Source organism: Rana temporaria, chromosome 4 (assembly GCF_905171775.1).
Source record: "Rana temporaria chromosome 4, aRanTem1.1, whole genome shotgun sequence".
Lineage (NCBI taxonomy): Eukaryota > Metazoa > Chordata > Amphibia > Anura > Ranidae > Rana > Rana temporaria.
The window spans coordinates 399,975,038-399,995,522 of record NC_053492.1 but is presented as its reverse complement, the minus strand read 5'-3'; the positions used below and the strand labels follow the sequence as shown (position 1 = coordinate 399,995,522).

Below are 20,485 nucleotides of genomic sequence, written 5' to 3'. Positions count from 1 at the left end.
CCGGCTGCCTTCTGGGAGACACAGGCCATTCAGAAAGCAAGACATGCACAGTAGGAAGATGCCGGCGCCTGCACCCAAAGCCGATTGATAACCCGGCTAGGGGTGCCGAAATCGCGGGATACCTGGACAGATAAGTGTCCTTGTATTAAATATTGCTGACTTTAAAAAAAAAATTTTTACAACCTGGAACTTTTTCATTTTGCTGTCAGTTTGTAATTGAAAAATATGTTGCGAAGTCTGGATTTGACTTCAGTCTTAAAGTGTTACTTAACCCACAATAGTAAAATAAGTCTGTATATGCAGTAAAGCATGCTTGTTATACTCACTGTGAAACCCAAGGGGGTTAATCCCCTGCATTGTTTAAAAAGGCCATTTGATCCTCCCCTTTTACTTTCCCCAGTCCATCTGCCTACTAGAATAGAGACCTAGGAGGCACTCTGCACATGCTCAGTTTGGTGTGTATTTTTTGAGAGGGTGCATTTGATCGGCACAGGGCCAATCGGCACTGTCCAGACAGAAAGTCAGGAGTCATGAAGCCTCAAAGGAAAATTAGAGGGGAATAAAAACTCCTCCTGCAATCTTTAACCAGGGCTTGGCCAGACACGGATAGAAGTTACAAGACTACTATATACTGCTGATGAGTATAGCAGTTTATATTTGCTAAAATTATTGAATTTCCATGTTCTGTGTACTGTGGGAGACCAGATATAGTGAATGCAGCGTCCTGTGTTTAGTAACACTTTAAAAAGGTCCATGTGCCACTTGGCCATGGGAGAATGGCTTGGTTCGGAAAAGGCCACTAACGGACTTTTGTCTTAAAGTACTAGAGACTTTTTTTTTTTTTTTTTAAACATGGTAAAAATATTTTCTTGCAGCATTTTCAGAAATACAAAAGTATGCATTCCTAGACAAAAAAACCCCCCTGAAAAACACTGACTTACTTCAGGCATATCAAGACGTGGCTGTCCAATTGCAAGCTCGTACACAGCACGGGCTCTGTCAACATCACCCAGAATAGTTTCCAGTTCTGCAAATTTAATCCACGTTGTGCAGTTTTCAGGTGTGAATTCCAAAAACTTTTCATACAGCTTTCTACATCTATCAAATTCTCGAAGCTGCAACTCCAGTTCTATATAGCCTTTAAACAGCTTCAGTTTTGGTGCTTTGCCAATGGATGTGCCCTACAGCGGAGAAAGAACAGAGGCGTTGACTATAATTCAGAAGGTGCTGTCTAAAAGTTAAAATAATCTGATAAAACTGGGTACCAAATCCCCTTCCCCCTCCCCCCAAAACATCCCAAAAAAAATTGCGGATATGTAAAAAGCAAAACCATTTAAAAAAATAAAAGTGCAGAAGGCCTAGACTCCCTGTCAAGTTTTTACTGTATTTAGGATCCCAGCTGGGAAGATTCATTCTATTTGTTGCGATGACAATTTTCACTGAAATAGAAAGTAATGGTGAATCGCAAATTTTGGAGTTGTCACCAGAACAAGGTGTGAGGGTAGATATTCCAATGTGGACAACTGTATAAGAGGGGAATTCCACCCTCTTTAGTGAAGATCTGCTTTCATTTCCTGTATCTGGAACAGGAAGTGAAGGGCAATCTTTAGCGAACATTTCCATACAAAAGTTATGGTACAGCAAACATGGGCCATGATAACAGGCAAACACTTTAACCACTTCCATACCACGCTATAGATGAAAGACAGCTACAGCGTGGCTGTTGATCCAGGAGGATGTCAGGAACATCCTCCCCGGAACCATGCTGCTCATGCACGCATATGGTGTGTTCTGTGACAGCTGTGTCCTATGGCCAATTACAGATTGTGGTAAAGGGCCAATCACAGCGGCCCTTTACCACGTGATCAGCTGTGTCCAATCACTACTGATCACAGATTTGCCGGTTATTGGCAGTACTTTCCTCACACGCTATGACAGTGTGAGGAGAGACGGTAACTGGCAATCCTAACAGGGGACATCAGTGCCTCTTCACCAGCACAGGAAAAAAATATTTGCTAAATTTTAGTTCAAAAACTAAACAAAAAAATAAGCAGGGCGGACCCTCATTCGACCTCCCCAGGGAAGCACCAGCCATACCACCCTGCCAGGGCAAGGGGCCTACTTACCCGTCCTGCGACCACCGGCTGGAGGCATTCCTGACAGAACCAATGTCCGCAAAACGGCATGGCTGTTAGCCAGACACACTGTAACAAGGCCATAGAGACCGGTCATATGTGTGCCCTGGAACATGTAGTTCCCCGGCCACCCCTGGAGCAACGGGGCATGACGTGGACGACCCAGAGCTGAGCTGAGGGCCGGCACACGCTCGATGGCCGAACATGGGGGGACTACAAGAGTCAAGACCCAGCCTGTCACCCAGTCGGCAGTTGATAGTAGAATCCCAGGATTCAAAAATGCAGGAACAAACCAAAATAAAAGCAAAAAATAAATAAAAAAAAATCGCAAAAAAAATCTCCAGAGTACAGGGACTCCAGAAGGCCATGTCTCTCCTGACGTTAGGCAGAAAAAAACTGGAGCTGCTGAGGCAGAGTGTGGGTTATACCCGGAGGACCACGCCCCCTGGAAGGAGCTGTACTGAGGAAAGTGTTTAACACTTAAAGTGCTGTTTTCTGCCTAATCTCTCCTGGAAGGAAGGTACATAATACCCTACGGTCAAAGGCTGCTGTGTCCGTCCATGAACGGAAGAGAAATTTTTTTTTTATTTTTTTATTTTCTCTATTTGTTTATTTAGCAATAAATACAAAACCCAGCAGTGATTTAATACCACCAAAATAAAGGGATTTTTAATACAGCTTACCTGTAAAATCCTTTTCTTGGAGTACATCACGGGACACAGAGCGGCATATTCATTACTATATGGGTTATATGGAGTACCTTCAGGTGTTGACACTGGCAATCTTCAAACAGGAAATGCCCCTCCCTATATAACCCCCTCCCATAGGAGGAGTACCTCAGTTTTGTAGCAAGCAGTATGCCTCCCAAAATGGTCCCCAAAAAAGAGGGGTGGGAGCTCTGTGTCCCGTGATGTACTCCAAGAAAAGGATTTTACAGGTAAGCTGTATTAAAAATCCCTTTTTCTTTATCGTACATCACGGGACACAGAGCGGCATATTCATTACTATATGGGATGTCCCAAAGCAATGCTCACAATGAGGGGAGGGAGAACATCTCCAAGACAAAAGGATTTAATTTAGAGAAATACTCAAATCATAATAAATCCAACTTAGTTGAGAAAAATAATCTTAAATTTTAAATTTAACTCAAAAAAGAGGAGCCCCCGGAATCCGAGGGTCTCAAACTGCAGCCTGCAGCACTGCCTGCCCGAAGGCAGTATCAGTATTCCTTCTTACGTCCAACTGGTAGAATTTTGTAAACGTGTGGACAGAAGACCAGGTTGCCGCCTTGCAAACTTGAGCCATAGAGATCTGGTGGTGTGCTGCCCAGGAGGCGCCCATGGCCCTAGTAGAATGAGCCTTTAATGATACTGGAGGAGGCAACCCTTTCAAGCCGTAGGCCTGAGTGATTAATTGCTTAATCCACCTAGAAATGGTGGACTTTGCAGCTGCCTGCCCCTTCTTGGGCCCATCCGGTAGAATGAACAGCACATCTGTTTTCCGGATCTTCTTTGTAGCTTTAAGATAGGCCTTCATGGCCCTGACGATATCCAAGGTATGCAGCAACCCTTCCTTTCTGGAAGTAGGTTTAGGGAAGAAGGATGGTAATACCAAATCCTGGTTCAAATGAAAACTGGATATAACCTTCGGTAGGAAGGAAGGATGAGGGCGTAGAACGACCCTGTCCTTGTGAAAAATAAGATATGGTTCCTTACAGGATAAGGCCGCCAGTTCCGATACTCTTCTTGCGGAAACTATGGCGACCAAAAATACTAACTTCCTTGTCAGTAAAACCAAAGGAATTTCAGCCAACGGCTCAAACGGTTGTTTCTGTAAACTTGACAGAACAAGGTTTAAATCCCACGGGCAAAGCGGGGATTTAACTGGAGGTTTAATACGTAAGACCCCTTGAAGGAAGGTCTTAACCAGCGAGTGGGTGGCCAGCGGCCGCTGAAACCACACTGACAGAGCAGAAATCTGTCCTTTGATTGTGCTTAATGCCAATCCTTTATCCACTCCTAGCTGGAGAAAACTTAAAACTCTATCAATGGTGAATTTGCGAGAAAGCCATCGCTTGAACTCACACCAGCCTACATAGGCCTTCCAGACCCTGTAATAAATCACCCTAGAGACCGGTTTCCTGGCTCTGATTAGGGTAGAGATTACTTTCTGAGACAGACCTCTACCCCTGAGAATCAGGGATTCAGCTTCCAGGCCGTCAAATTTAGATGCCGTAAGGCAGGGTGGAGGATCGGACCTTGCGATAGCAGGTCTGGCCGTAGAGGAAGAGTCCAAGGGTCTCCCACTACCATCCTTAAGATTAGTGAGTACCATGCCCTTCTGGGCCATGCTGGAGCTACCAGGATGACTGGTATGTGCTCCACCCGGATCCTGCGCAGCAGGCGGGGTAGTAACTGGAGCGGGGGAAACGCATAAAGAAGTTTGAACTGATGCCAAGGGTAAACCAACGCATCGGTTCCGCAGGCCATCGGATCCCTTGAGCGGGACATGAACCCGTCTAGCTTCTTGTTGAGTCTCGATGCCATGATATCCACGTCCGGCACTCCCCATCTTTGGCAGAGTGCTTGAAAGGTTTGTGGATGCAGAGACCATTCCCCCGGCAATAGAGTCTGGCGGCTTAAGAAGTCCGCCTGAAAGTTGTCCACTCCTGGAATGAATATTGCCGATATGCAGGGCACATGAGCCTCTGCCCATAGGAGAATCAAGCTCACCTCTCTCTGAGCGGCTTGACTCCTGGTCCCCCCTTGGTGATTTATGTATGCCACGGCCGTGGCATTGTCTGATTGAATTCTCACCGGGAACCCCTGCAATTTTGACGTCCAAGCCCTGAGGGCTAGTCGAGCAGCTCTGAGCTCCAAGATGTTGATGGGCAACTGCTTCTCTGGCGTTGCCCAAGTACTTTGGCGAGTGCAACCATCCAAAATTGCTCCCCAGCCCGTCAGGCTGGCGTCTGTGGTCACTATCTTCCAAGCCACTGGGCTGAAAGACCTCCCCTTCAGTAGATTCTGAGGGTCTAACCACCAACACAGACTTTGTCGGACTCTTGATGAGAGCGGCAACGGGATATCCAAGGCCTGTGGCCTTCTGCTCCATGCTGACAGGATGGCTGCCTGCAGGATGCGAGTGTGGCTCTGGGCGTATGGTACCGCCTCGAATGTGGCCACCATCTTGCCTAGTAACCTCATACATAGGCGAATAGTCGGTTCCTTCTTGCTTAGAACCAGTAGGATTAATTCCTTGATGGCTTTGACCTTCCTCAGAGGTAGAAACACTCTTTGTTGTTCTGTGTCTAATCTCATGCCGAGATATTCCAACTGCCTTGTGGGCAGGAAAGCTGACTTTTCTCGATTTAGGACCCAGCCGAACCTCTCGAGGTATTGGACCGTGAGGGCCACTGCTCGCTCCAAGCCAGGAGACGAGTGATCTATGACTAGGAGGTCGTCCAGGTATGCTAGGATCGTGACCCCTTGGATCCTTAGTTTGGCTAGGATTGGAGCTAGGACCTTCGTGAACACCCGGGGGGCCGTAGCCAACCCGAAGGGAAGCGCCACGAATTGGAAGTGACGCGAAGCCACCATGAAGCGTAGATATCTTTGATGTGGCTGATAAATTGGAAGATGAAGGTAGGCATCCTTTATGTCTATGGACGCCATGAAGTCGTCCTTTTGGAGTGTGGTAGCTGCTGACCGCACGGATTCCATCCGAAATGAGCGGATCTTTTAGGTATGTATTTACCATCTTTAGGTCCAAAATTGGCCTGACATCTCCATTGGACTTCGGGATGATGAATAGGTTGGAGTAGAAACCTAGCCCCTGTTCCAGGACTGGTACCTCTACTATTACCTCCTGGGAAAGTAGATGATCTAATGCCGAACTTAATGCGGCTCCCTTCTCCGGATCGTTTGGAATCCTCGACTCCTGGAAATGAGGAGGAGGAAACCTTAGGAAATCTAGTTTGTAGCCTGTGGCCACGGAAGACCGTACCCACTCGTCGGGAATGCTGGCTTCCCAAATCTCTGAAAAGAGTCGCAGCCTTCCCCCCACCTTCGTGGGTGGGGGCGCCCCTTCATAAGGTTGGCTTGGGGGCTGGTTTTGCTGGTTTGCGAAACCACTGCCTTTTGCCTCTAACAGCCTGTCCTTGTGATCTGCTGTTGAAGCCGAAGCTTGCTTTTGCAGGAGGCCGTTGATACTGCTTAGTATTAGAGGGCCCCTGCCCAGGGGAATACTGTCGTTTAAACGCAGGCCCCTGAACCTTCTTCTTAGTTGGCAAGAGAGTACTCTTGCCGTTTGAAATGGTCTGAATGTATTTATCTAGGTCTTCTCCGAAGAGTCGTCCTCCATGGAAGGGGAACCCTACCAGGAGCTTCTTGCATGGGGGCTCAGCCTCCCAGCTTTTTAACCATAAGAGTCTTCTCATATGGATAAGGGATAACGATAAACGTGACGCTTGCTGGATAGAATCCTTGATTGCGTCTACCGTAAAACAAATGGCTTTAGGGACATCCGGAAATTCTTCTGCCTGCTGGGCAGGAATAAGTTTAAGCATCTGCTTAAATTGATCCGATAATGCTTGAGCAACCCCAATCGCAGCCACAGCTGGCTGTACTACTGCCCCAGCAGTAGTGAAGGAGTTCTTAAGTAGTGCTTCCAAGCGCTTATCAACTGGATCCTTGAACACCTGTATGCTTTCTACAGGGCATGTTAACGATTTGTTAACACATGAGATGGCTGCGTCCACTGCAGGAGTAGCCCATCTTTTGGAAAATTTATCTTCCATAGGATATAGGACAGAGAATCTTTTAGGTGGTAAGAAGATCTTATCTGGCTTGTTCCAATCTTGGAACAAAAAAACTCCCTCTAATAGAGGATGGATCGGAAACACAGCATTGCTTTGAGGCGCCCTCAGTGAGCCCAAAGCTGAAACCGTCGATACCTGGAGATCTGGTACTGGCAAGTTGAATGCCTTATGGACCAAGTCCGACAATCCTTGAATCCACCAGCTCTCCCTCAGGGAGACTGCCCCAGACTCCTCTGTATCCGGATCCTCGATCCCTGAACCTACTTGGTCCTTGTCCAAGAGGTCGTCCAATTCCCCTGAGGAAAGGACCTCCTCCTCTGAGGGTCCGCGCTCGGGCGACGGAGATCTATTCCGCTTACTGCCCCGCATAGCTGCGGCTATCATTTTTCCCATGCTTTTCTGCATCTCTTTTAAAGAGGTGAGTAATACCTTCTCCGTGACCATCTTAGGGTTGGACTGACTCGCGTCAGCTCCAGCCCCAGATCCCGATGGCCCCAAGGCTCCCTGTGGGGAAAGCAGCGGCATAGCTTTGTCCGAGGCCTCAGACTCTCTGGGGGAATCCCCACCTCTTGTACCCTTGTTCTTTGATGCCATGGTACAATACCGAGGTACACCCGCTACTTATTGGTACCTGGGACTTATAAATAGTTAAATGCCCAAACACCTGTTTGGGGGACAAAAAAATGCTTCCTCTCCCCTAGATGACACTTTTTTTTTTTTTTTTCTTTTTTTTTTTTTTTTTTTTCAAAAAAAAAAAAATCTTTTTTTTCAAATCTAGGAAAGAAAAAACATTCTGTCCCCCTGAGTAGTATTGCAAGAAAAACTATGAGATGGAAAAGAAACAGCCTATTCCTAGGCTTGAAAAACAGTCTTTCTGAAGACTGCAATATTCTTTCTGGCCACTGTGTGTCCTCGGCGCCCCGTGCTTGCCGTTCTGGTCTTTCCTCCCTAGTTCCAAAGTATTGAATGGAACAAACAAGGAAGGGCCGGGGGGGGGGGGGTATGGGGGGAGGGGAGCCTCTCTGCTCCAGCAAACTGCAGCCTGCAGCCTGGAACACACGAGGAGGTCAGCGTTTTGCCTGCATGGCAGGCACTGAGGAGGAAGACTGAATGGAGCATTGCCTGGAGGCTTGCAGGTAAGCATAGCTCTCTGACACACACATATATCTTTATATCACACAGGCCCCACTCAATGCTTTTCCAACACTACAAGGGAGGTCACATCTTATGGGGAATATACATATAGAGCCATCCTATCTTTATGATATGTGACTAGTTTGCCAGATGCAGTGCATAACTTTAGGCATGTCCCCTGTGACCCCCCAGAAAAAACCTGCTAAGAACCAAGTTCCGCAAGTTTTCCCCTCACTTACCTGCTCCATGCCGCAGGACTTTGCCAAGCAAGAGGCCCAATCTTCCCCCATCTCGGTGGGGATGTCTAGACCTTCAGGCCCTGGGTTCCTATGAAGGATCCACTGTCCTGGGCCCATATAGCACTCTGGCAACAGAAACATTAGGCACCCAAAGGTTTCTAAGTTCTGGGCCCAGGGTCCAGCTCTCTAAAAAGAAAAGCATTATGGGCTATACCCCAAGGGTTTGGGGTCCGGTTACTGACCACTTTAGCGCTGAGGCTTTTTTGGACAGAACCGGTTAGCTCACCTAATCCCAAGGATGCGGAGGCAAGCTAAACCATGACTAACACCTAAGACACTGGCGTAAAAACTGAGGTACTCCTCCTATGGGAGGGGGTTATATAGGGAGGGGCATTTCCTGTTTGAAGATTGCCAGTGTCAACACCTGAAGGTACTCCATATAACCCATATAGTAATGAATATGCCGCTCTGTGTCCCGTGATGTACGATAAAGAAAAATCTTTGTCTAAAAAAAAAAAGTACAGTGTGGCATGACCGCGCAATTGTCATTCAAAGTGCGACAGCACCGAAAGCTGAAAATTGGCCTGGGCACAAAGGGGGTATAACTGCCCAGTAAGCAAGTGGTTAAAGTGTTTTTGCAAGCCCCTCTACCAAAAATGAAAAATTTACAACCAATAAAGTAAGAAAAAACTTTTAGATGTGCATTTTGAAGTTTCATTAAATTAGATTTTTTTTATTTATCGCATATATAATGTTCAGCTCACTTTCACAGTGTTCAAAGAAAACAAATGCGCAGAAAGAATCTGAATTTTACTCAAACTTACCAAAGCTTTTCGAGCCATAGGAAGATTTTTCTGTCGTATCTCAAACTGTGCATACATTAACCAGATTTTGGCAAACGTAAACTGGAAGGGAAGAAAAAATAATAATGAGGTCTGAATTCAAAACAAGCTATTGCACTACCCCACTGTGGGTGTGGAGCCAGTACTCCAGAAGTACCATTACTTGGGGGTCTGCATCACCCACTGATTAAATGGATAGGTGCCTTTAAACCCTCTTAACTCGCTAATTGAACTGCGAAGACCATGTTAGGTCTGGAGTGTTTTTGGGCTTAATGTATACAGCTTATACTTTCATTTTACCTTTTTGTGTGGTATTAATTCTAAGCAGGCTTGATATACTTGTCTGGTCCTTTCTGGATCCTGTCAAAATATAATTAAAAATACCAATTAATTATCTGTAAGCCTCCAATGTGAGCAAAAAAACCCCACCATAAACAACTGTCTAAAATCAATACAACATAACAGACATTTATGAATATTAATTTGCAAATTATCAGACTTTTTTCGTAATCGGATCCACTTGCACCATTATTACTATTATTAGCATGTTACACATGCACCCAATAGTTTGTGAACCACAGTGTCATGTTATCTCTGCAATAGAAAAGCACAACAGTGATTAATAGGATACTGGTTTAATGTTAATGTCCTCTGAAAACTCCCATTTCTTAAATTTCCCTAGTTATTCGTAACCTCATACACTGCGATAGTCTTATACAGTTCTACAGTTATGGGAAATTCTCAGTGTATAGGGTAGATGATAGAGAGTTTATCAAGGGACGTTTCCTCAGTGGGAAGGTTCCAGGAGAGGCGTATGGAGACTGTGCCATTGGGAGGCCCGAGCAACCAGTCGGCATGTTCGACAGAATTTTTTTTTTAAAAGGACAGTGTACAAATAAAATTTAAATCTACAGAATATCTGCACCCAATATCAACTGTCCGCCTGAAATGCAGCCGAAAATTCGGTATCGGTCCTCAAAAAACGATCCATAATTAGTAAGCCAATCACACAATCGGAAATTACATTTATGGGGGACTCTATACACCATCTGTGTACAGAATTCCTTCAGGTAGCCATATTGCATTTTACAGAAAATTAGAGAGCTGCCGATTGAAAAGGAAATATTTTTAATAACATTCAATTACAATATGACTTGTGTAGCAATTTAATGCTATTTCCCCCCCCACTAAGGTGAAGTTACCTTTTAAGACCTCTGTGTTGCAAGAGGGCAAAATACTTGGAGACCCCATCACACACTTAAAAAAAACTGCAGTAAAAAAATTTTTTTTTTTTTTTTTCAGTAAACTTTTTTTTTTATTATTATTCGTTTGCAATGTGCCTCTAAATATGCTATGGAATCAGACAATTTCAGGAAGAGACAATTCTCTAGCACAGCCTTCCCCCTCCTTGCATGTCACATTCCTCTTCTCTTCTAGGAGTGCCTAAATACTGTATGTGCCAAGCCGGCTTTTCCTCCCCTACATAAACTTTTATGCAGCTGCTGATGGAAGAGTGAAGGGGAATACTAAATAATGTCACTTTAGTGACTGCTCTGAGTCAGCTGGGGTCACCTACATCACATACAAGTTGGTGGTGCCTAGTACTAGTCTGAGGCTTTGTGTGTCTACACAAGGGAGGCTTTTACAGGTAAAAACATGCATAAGATATGTTAAAGAGGAACTCTAGTCTTAAAAAAATTAATAAAAATATATGACATCAGCAGCTACAGATACTGAGAGTGGTATTTTTACTTTTACGTGAAGGTCCAGTTCAAATACACATATATGCTGAAATGTATGATCCGACAACAGAATCTCCATGTGCTGCCAAATAACTCCAAACTATAATAAATGTAACCCCTGGGACTAGAAGTACCCTCTGCTCTTCAATAAAAAAATAACTATTGTTTATACCTTTGCCTCTAGCTCTTCATACAATGCATAGTTAATCCACAAATATATATATCTTTTCCAGTGCCTCTTCTCCTTAGTGGGTGGGATGTTGGCGATCGCGCGTTCATACACCTCTCGGACAGTGTCAGCATCTGTATCACTTTCCACCAACCGCAAGTAGTCAAACCAAGCATCATAATTATGAGGATTGGCCTTTAACAAAAAGGGTAACAATGATTAGTTCCAATATTATATCACTCAAACTAAGATCTAGCAATACACTGTACATGTTTGTAATTCATAACACCATTCACCTTGACTTCTTCCTCGTACTGAAATCGCCTTTTATTCACGATGATATCTTCAATCCCCCTTCGGTCTCCATATTTTTTTTCAAAAACGGTGTAGTTCTTGAACAGTTCTTGGGCATGTTGCTTTGAGATCCTGTCTAGGGCATATTTATAGATGACTCGTACTCTTTCAGACTAAAAAAAGAAGAAGTCAGTTTAGTGGATTTGTAATTTTATATTTCTACTTTGTGGATGTCTGAGAAGGGAGGTCATTGTACTCAGCCTTTGCATTGATCAAGGCACCTCTGCCAGACAGCAAATCCAGAGCCTTAAACCTCTGCTGTAAATCGTTACATCTTAGTCAAGTTCACATCTCCAACCTGCTTGCTGAAGGGTGAAGGAGCAGCAGCACACAGATTTGTTCATCATTCTGCTCTCGCCTTCCGTTAGCATTTTCCCCTATCTGCACATGTGCACAGCAGTAACAACTAGCCACTGCCCCCACCTACACCTGGCCTTCAAAGCAAACCAAGGAAAATTCACTGCAACTAAATTATCCTAACAGTTTGCATTAAAAACAGGTTTAGTAAGCAGACATTTGCAAATACATGCGTAAGATGCAGAGCCATTCCAAGGCCCTCCAATATTATCTGCAGTCCTAACTCTTTAAATTTATGAGAGCCTACATAGCAGAAGCACATGCATTATAATGGGATAGATGGAGGGCAGGTGAGACTGGAGGTTGCCCACCCCTCCTTAAAAGGCACAGGGGCACACTGGACACCCAGCACATAGCACACATTTGCAAATACATGCACGACTGTGCCAACTAAACCCCTGTTTTTAACGCAAACTGTTAAGACAGGATAATTTGGCAGGTTGCAGACTGGTTGGCGAGTTGAGCTGCAGATTATCTTTGGTCTTGTTTTGCATACATTGCCCTTCTATGTGTTTCTTGCTGTGAAGGCCAATTATAGGTGAGGGCAGTGGCCAGATGTTTGTTACTGATGTAAAATTTGGTATGGGGGACACACTGGACACCTTTGCTGCTATTGTGCTATGTGCTGGATGTCCAGTGTGCCTTTAAGGAGGGGTAGACTACCTCCAGGCTCAACTGCCTCTGCCTATCCATTATAATGCATGTACTTCTATGTAGACTCTCATAAATGTACAAGCATTAGGACTGCAAATAATACTGGGGTGCCTTGGAGTGGCTCTACAGCTTACGCATGTATTTGCAAATGTGTGCCAACTAAACCCTTGTTTTTAATGCAAACTGTTAGACAGGATAATTTGATTGGTTGCAGACTGGCTGGAGAGTTGGGCTGGGAATTTTCTTTGGTTTGGTTTTACATGTGCACAGCAGCAGATCCTGGCTGGCCCATATGGTCCCACTTCCAACCTGATCGCTGCTGTACAGGGCATATACAGGAATCGGATATTAGGACACATTTAAGTATTTACACACACACACATAGATTTTTTTATATATATATCTATCTGCATGGATTTCAGAATTAAAAAGGCCACACTAATAAATGATTTTATCTTGGATAACAGAGTAATGTACTATAATAGAAGTATCAGAGTCGGTTGGAAGACTAACACTGGTTCCAATGTTGTTCTTTCCTACAATACCCAGAAGTCAATTGGCAAGAACCTATTTGAAAAAGTGCATGCTGGTTTTATGGGTGCAAGAATTGGTTAAAAAACGAAAATAAAATTATAGTACTACAGTACTTAATGTTGAACTCTAGGCAGATGAATGCACAAATAAATGCATTTCTGTATTCAATAATAGTTAAATTGAATTTGACCCAATATCAGCCTCTTGCAATCCCTGTAGAGGGAGGCTAGAGTGTGAGGAAGAAGCAGTACAAGGAGCCACACAGTTTATGTGCTGACTGGGAGCATACCGACAGGAGTACAAAGTACAAACACATGAGAATCACTGTGATGCTTCTCCTTTATTCTGAAGTCACAAGCTTAGAGTGGGTCCATAACAGACTGGGCTCAGAGAAAATAGGTTGAATGCTGAAATAGGGCAGGTGGCAACACCCTATTAAAGTTGTTTTCATTGCAATCTGTTATTGCACGCATTTTTTCTCTTACCAGAGAAAAATTAAAAAGACAGATAGTGGAATATCACCTCTTTTTGATTTTCCTCAAATTTGGCAAATGCAACATAAAGATTCTCATCCATATGATCCTCTCCAAAAAACTCCACTGCTCTCTCGTACACCTTCCTTGCATGTGCGATGTAACCATGCTTCTCCTCAAAGCGGGCATACTTGATCCAGTTCTTCACATCAGGGTGTACAATGACAAGTGCATGGATGTTAAGGGAAATTTCTAGTACAAAATAACTTTTGGTCCTTATAATCAAACACAACATTTACAGATGTTCACTGGAGTTTGCGTGGTTTAATCCCAACTAGCATACTTCTACTTCCACTACTAAGCAACAATACAGTGTGCCTACAGTCACAAACATACAGGCAACTTCTCTAAACCAAAACTGTAAAAGATGCAGGAGACTGTACTTGACGGGGATTAGTGATTTTTAAATGTCACGTTCGCCTTCAGGAGCATGTTATCTGTTACACCCATATTTGGGGTGTAACAAGTAACATGCTCCTATACACCCACCTCCCGTAGCCAGCGCTTCCTGCTCTGCGACAGCGGGTGGGAGATCTTCTCCCTGTACCCACTGTCACTTTTTGAAAACAGTTTCCTGTGAATTAACATGGCTGTTAACCTCAGACAAATTATTAAAGCATATCCCTCTATAGTGTGCACTTGTTTTCATGACACCAAGAGAAAAATGGTGACAGGGAAAAGACCTCCAGCAGATTGACAACCTCAGCTCTGTTGATGGAGTGTCACTCTTCCCACCAATCAGCTCTCAGAGCTCTCCAGACTGAGCTCTGCAGAGTAACTTCAGCTCTCTGCCCCCCTTTTTCTGAACTCTTAGGCCTTGTACACATGATAGGATTGCCAGAGGACAACGGTCTGAAGGACCGTTTTCATCAGTCCAAACCGATCGTGTGTAGGCCCCATAGGTTTTTTAAGGGGAATAATATTTAACCTTAGGATAAAAAAAATGAGAACTTGCTTTAAAATTGAACCTATGGACTGGTAACCGATAGGTCAAAACCAATCGTTAGTATGCAAAAGCATCGGTTAAAAACCCGCGCATGCTCAGAATCAAGTCGACGCATGTTTGGAAGCATTGAACTTCGTTTTTTTCAGCACGTTGTTGTGTTTTACGTCACTGCATTCTGACAAGATCGGTTTTTTAACTGATGGTGTGTACGCACGACGAACCATCAGACAGCTTAATAGGTTAACCTAAGACAACGGTCCTTCAGACTGTTGTCCTCTGGCTATCCTATTGTGTGTACAAGGCCTTAGACAAGCTTATAAATGTATCACACTTTGAACAGGTGTAGAGAAGACTGCAGATAGACGGATACAACTTATGTAGGAGGATTTGCTTCATTTACCGAGGATACAAAGGCACACACACATTCCTGTAGACTGATTACTGTCAGCAATAAAACTGGAATAATTAAACAGAGTGCTAAACAAGTCTTGAAAAAAAAAAGGATATATCTTTCGTAAGTGGACCGTGCTTTGTCCACTTCCTTGTAGCGGAGCTCAAAATTGATGTAGGAATGCCATGCTTGTTCCTCAGGATGCCAGTCCATCCAACGTTCAAATACCTGCCTGGTACCTGCAACATTGCCCAGCAACTCCTCCATGTAGGTGTATTTGTACCTTTTAAGAGAAGATCAACATTGGCCCAGATGTTCTGTGTAAGAGGCTGTCTAGAGAAGTCAATGTGAAAACAGTTCATTATATGCCAAACTAGCTTACATACCAGAACTGATTGACTCGGGGTAGGATGATGATAGCTCGATCCCAGATATTTCGGGCATGGTTAACCTGGCGGTTCTTCATCTCCATTTCTGCATATTTCAGCCATAGTGTGATACTCCTGTGATCTACATCCAACGCTCGCTCGTATATAGATCTTGCCCTATAGAGGTGACATATAAAAAAGTCTATTTACAACTATGATAAGTATGTCTTGAGATCCATGAATATCAAAATAATCATTTCACGATGGAAAAACTAAAATTGGAACTTAATGGAAATCATTTTATTTGCAGTATCATACAAACAATACTCCAGGGTTTCTCGCTGTATATATCCCAAGGCTTAGCTTTGTTTACTTCCAGCACTTGTTATCTGTTTATTCCACCGGTATTTCTCCTTTTAGGTCATTCTCTGCACAGGGTGTTAGACTGTACACAGATCTTATGAAACTTTAGCCAAAACATTAAAGTTTTCTATAAAACCTTATGGGGTAGAACAACGCTCAGGTTTCTATTGCTTTCAGTGTCACTTCTTACTGCCATAGGAACAGAAGGAAGAAAATGAAAGTGACAAAGACCACAAAAACCTGAGACTCTCCCAATACTATCCAAATTTATAAGAGTTTTGACTTGGGTCCACTAAGAACTGCACCATCGTTGTACCAACTTTATTTTGGGCTTACAGTACTGTACATACCTCTGAACTTCCTTTAGACTTTCTTCCCATTGTGCGTATTTTATCCAATTACTAATAACAGTTCTGTTTTTCCTGATATTATCTTCAAAGGCCTGCAAGGAAAAACAAAAACATACTTTTTAAATGTTATTTAAAAGCATTAAACAATATGGTGTATTGGATGGTTGTAATAAGCCAAAAATCACTCAACCAAAACGATTCACAACAGACATGACTCAATAGACCTGATGTCACATTTAGTCAAGCCTTTTATATCACAGAGACGTCTATGTGGCTCACCAGTGCACAACACTAGACCCAGCTGGCTCATAGACAGACAGCCAATGTAAACACAGGTAGCAGACTGGGCTGATAACTTGGTTTGCATTTCTATTCAGAGGTATCTGTTCGACTTTAAGTGGTTCTAATGGTAGTAAAAAAATAAATACATAAAAAAAAAATGGGGCAAATTACTTCCCTTTTATCTGTGTTTTCCTGGAGCAGTGTCATGGTGGGTTCCCAATGATCCACCAATATTCAATAGAAAAAGACGATGGGAAACAATCTCTAATTGGAGATCGTGTTCTGTGTTAGGAACAAAAGGATGCCACATCGTTTGATGGAAATGAAAATTATCCACCTACAGAGGGCTGAATTCAAAGACACCGCAAAAACCAAAGTCAAACAAATTATGCAGCAAGCTAGTCCATTTTGCTGAACTTTCATTGCAACAACTCAAAATTGACTCAGTAGTTTGTATGGCCCACGGGCTTGTATGCATGCCTAACATCAGGGCATGCTCCTAATGAGACGATGGATGGGCATTATCATGCATCAGGAGGAACCCAGGACCCACTGCACCAGCAAAGGGTCTGACAATGGGTCCAAGGATTTCATCCTGATACCTAATGGCAGTCAGGGTGCCATTGTCTAGCCTCTAGAGGTTTGTGTGTCCCTCCATGGATATGCCTCCCAGACCCACCACCAACCGGTCATGCTGAACAATGTTACATCATTCAGGCAGCATAACATTTTCTATGGCTATTACAGACCCTTCCCCGTCTGTCACGTGCTCAGGGTGAACCTGCTCTCATCTGTGAAAAGCACAGGGCGCCAGTGCCTGCCAATTCTGGTGTTCAATGGAAAATGCCAATAAAGCTCCACGGTGCCGGGCAGTGAGTACAGAGCCCAAAAGAGGACATCGGGCCCTCAGGCCACCCTCATAAAGTCAGTTTCTGATTGCTTGTTCAGAGACATTCACACCAGTGGCCTGCTGGAGGTCATTTTGTAGGGCTCTGGCAGTGCTCATCCTGTTCCTCCTTGCACAAAGGAGCAGATACCGGTCCTGCTGATGGGTTCAGGACCTTCTACGGCTCTGTCCAGCTCTCCTAGAGCAACTGCATTGTCTCCTGGAATCTCCTCCATGCTCTTAAGACTGTGCTGGGAGACACAGCAAACCTTCTGGCAATGACACGTATTGATGTGCCATCCTGGAGGAGTTGGACTGCCTGTGCAACCTCTATAGGGTCCAGGCATCGCCTCGTGCTACCAGTAGTGACACTGACCCTAGCCAAGTGCAGGTTGATCACTTCAATTTCCATCAAACGACGTGGCATCCTTTTGTTCCTAACACATTACCCAGTCTATATCAGTATAGATATCCTGCATGATATTTTTCCCCATTGAGATCTCGTTTTTGAAAATGTTCCTTGAAACTTTTTTGAGCAGTGTAAATATCATACATGTAATAATTTCCTGCTCTGAGCAATGGTTTTGTACAGAGCAGCCCCGATCCTCCTCTTCTTTGCTTTCTATGGGGGCACTTGGGCGTGCTCACACACAGATTGCTGTCTCTAAGTCAATGTGAAGTGAGAGAGCCTTGGCTCTTGTGCACATCACTGGATTGAGATTGGGCTTAAGTAAGCGGAGGTCTGGGAGCGAATGCACATTGATAAAAAAAAACTTCTGCCTTTAAAACCACTTTTAGAATTGATCTGTGTGAAATTTTAGTTGTACTTTAATAAGTGAATACATTTAAAAATAGAAAATGGTTCCAATGTCCCCTCTGAACAAATATGACATTTTCATTATGCCAATATGCTCAGATTCGCCAATGGTATCCAGAATTTTCTTACAGAATAAAAGACTTCAAACTAGAATATATCACCGTGGCTCCCTACTTGAAGGAGAGAATCTTTCCATGGATTTTCAAAACTTTACCAAGTCACAAAAATGATTTTACAGAAGAAAAAAAAAAAATGAATCTCATTAAAAAAAGTAGAATTAAATTCTAATTTAGTAGTGGTTGTTAACCAACTTCTACTAAATCGTCTTATCCCCTCTGTACCATAATAACAAGTTTCCCTGTGTCTGTGTGATGTAAAAAATCTGCAGATCTGTACCTATATGAGCTCAGCTGACTTGTCAGGTATATGCTCTTTCCGGCTCACAGTTCCAGTGGACGGGGCCGAGCACTACTGGTGAAGTCAGCGGGGGAGAAGGGGGGAGAGGGCAGAGAGCCGACAGTCAGCTGAGTGCTGGGAGCCACGCTTATATTAGGTACAGATCAGCAGACACAGGGACACTTGTTATTATGGTACAGAGGGGATAAGATGATTTAGTAGAAGTTATAAGAGCAGCAGGAGCAAGGGAAGCGGGCAGACAGACACAAGAGAGCAGGGCCGCGGATGACAGAATCAGAAAAAAGGACCATAGTGTCAGGTGATAATCGTGGTTAGTTTACACTGGGGATGGTATAGCCAGGCAGGATAAGCCAGGTATTTCAGGTACTGTACAACATGCTTTCAGGGAACAGGATCTTTTTTTGGGGGTTAAACGCTTTAACTCTTAAAGCAATAAAAGTTAAAGTTTTGTAGATCACAATCAAAACAGGACTGCATTAAAAAATTCAATAAAAGTTCTCTTAAAGGGTGCTCTCTACTGCAGGCCCTTTGGGAACTCTATAAAGACAAGCATCTGATCGTCACATTTTTACTACAGTGACTACAGCAGCTCAACTAAAAAAAAAAAAAAAAAAAAAAAAAGAGTACAAAAACAAAACAAAAGGGGATAGGACTTTTTGGCATTAGCGAGACATGTGCAACAACATATTTGGCTTAAAGTGGTTGTAAACCCCATTCATGAAATCTGACCTGAGCACATATCTGTAGTGTTTACTTAGCTCTCTCCAAAGCACTAAGTGCCCTGTTATCAGCAAAACTTCTGACAAGTTCTCCGACACAGGAGATAAAAGAAGCTGGAAATGTGTGTCAGGGAGGCAGAGAGCTTGTCAATTCACAGCACAGCTCTGCATGTTTCTTCATTCCTTTGCCTATGTGGAGTGGGGGTGTGTACCTTTCCTCCAATTAGCTTTCACGCAGTGTTTGCCCAGACTCCTCTCCCACCGCTGAAACAGGAAGAACGATTTCCAACAAGATGTACACCATCTAAAGAGTCTAGAAAGTTGTAGACAGCAGATATACATGTAAAATTTATGTAGGGAGCTTTTTTTCATCTCTGTGCATTTCACTGGGTATAGAAGAGGGTTTACGGTCACTTTAAAGTTGTTCTAAAGGTAGACAGTTTATTACCTTAATACATTCTCTGCATTAGAGTAAAAAAAACTTTTAAATAGTGGCTTCCCCCTCCCAGCCCCCCCTAAACACCTTGGTCTAGCGCTCTGCACATATACAGCAACTCTTCTCCCCTCTCCCAGGGGCTTGGCTGAAAGAAGCAGGAGCCATTGGCTCCTGCTTATGTCAATCAGAACCTGTGAGCAGAGAGCTGGGGGCAGGGACAAGCTGAGCTGTGTGTCTAAACAAATGCTCGAGCACGCAGGAGTGCCACTATGACTTTTTTAATGGGTTGTGGCGCACTTGAGTGCGGTTGTGTTATTAGTTCAATGGGGTGCCAATACACATTTCCTGCATTTTATTGAAACAAACATGTGTACATGGGCCTTAGTGCTTGGGCTAGTGAACAACATAAGAGTATCCTGCTGAGTCAGTGACCAATAAGCTGCTGCAATGTCTTTTTGCATTCGGGGTGAAGAAGCACACAGGTTACACAGCTCATTTACCTTTCGTTTCCTTAATTTGTAGTCATTAAGTTCTTCTTCATCGGTGATCTTCTGTTTTGGGGGAGGAGGCAGTAACTCAAGTTCTCTTTCTTTGGCTTCTCTCAGCAGTTGCTCAGCTGTTATCTGCACCTCTGCAGGGGCTTTATTCTTCACCTGCTCAGAGAAAGGCAACATGTTAGACATTCATGTATAAATACGGATTCATTTTTAACTTTATTAGACTCCCTGATAAATCTTGTCAGTGCAAAATAAATCAAACAAAGAGACAATGTAACATGTGAGAAAATCTAGATTCTAAGCTCTAATGAGCCGTGTCCTCTGATTCCTCCTGTATTGAATTGTATTGTAACTTTGTAACTGTACTGTCTTCCCTGTTTTAAAGAGCAGCACAAACTGTTTGCGCTATATAAATCCTGTATAATAATAATAATATTTACCCCATTTTTTTTTAATAATATGAAAGATATTATTCCACACACTTGTGGAACGGTGCCAAAC

At 43.6% G+C, this 20,485-nt stretch overlaps 1 protein-coding gene across 1 annotated transcript in view; it reads right to left on the bottom strand.

Moving 5' to 3' along the window:
• The window catches only part of CRNKL1 (crooked neck pre-mRNA splicing factor 1), a 34,758-nt gene that overhangs the window by 9,461 nt on the left and 4,812 nt on the right, over positions 1 to 20,485 (bottom strand). Inside the window, exons 2-11 of the mRNA XM_040351185.1 lie at positions 19,988 to 20,140; positions 15,931 to 16,022; positions 15,236 to 15,394; positions 14,966 to 15,132; positions 13,502 to 13,680; positions 11,377 to 11,547; positions 11,084 to 11,275; positions 9,470 to 9,529; positions 9,152 to 9,232; positions 942 to 1,181 (exon numbers count right to left, since the gene is read on the bottom strand). Of these exons, the coding sequence (XP_040207119.1) occupies positions 942 to 1,181; positions 9,152 to 9,232; positions 9,470 to 9,529; positions 11,084 to 11,275; positions 11,377 to 11,547; positions 13,502 to 13,680; positions 14,966 to 15,132; positions 15,236 to 15,394; positions 15,931 to 16,022; positions 19,988 to 20,140 (1,494 nt within the window). The remainder of the gene's footprint in view (positions 1 to 941; positions 1,182 to 9,151; positions 9,233 to 9,469; positions 9,530 to 11,083; positions 11,276 to 11,376; positions 11,548 to 13,501; positions 13,681 to 14,965; positions 15,133 to 15,235; positions 15,395 to 15,930; positions 16,023 to 19,987; positions 20,141 to 20,485) is intronic.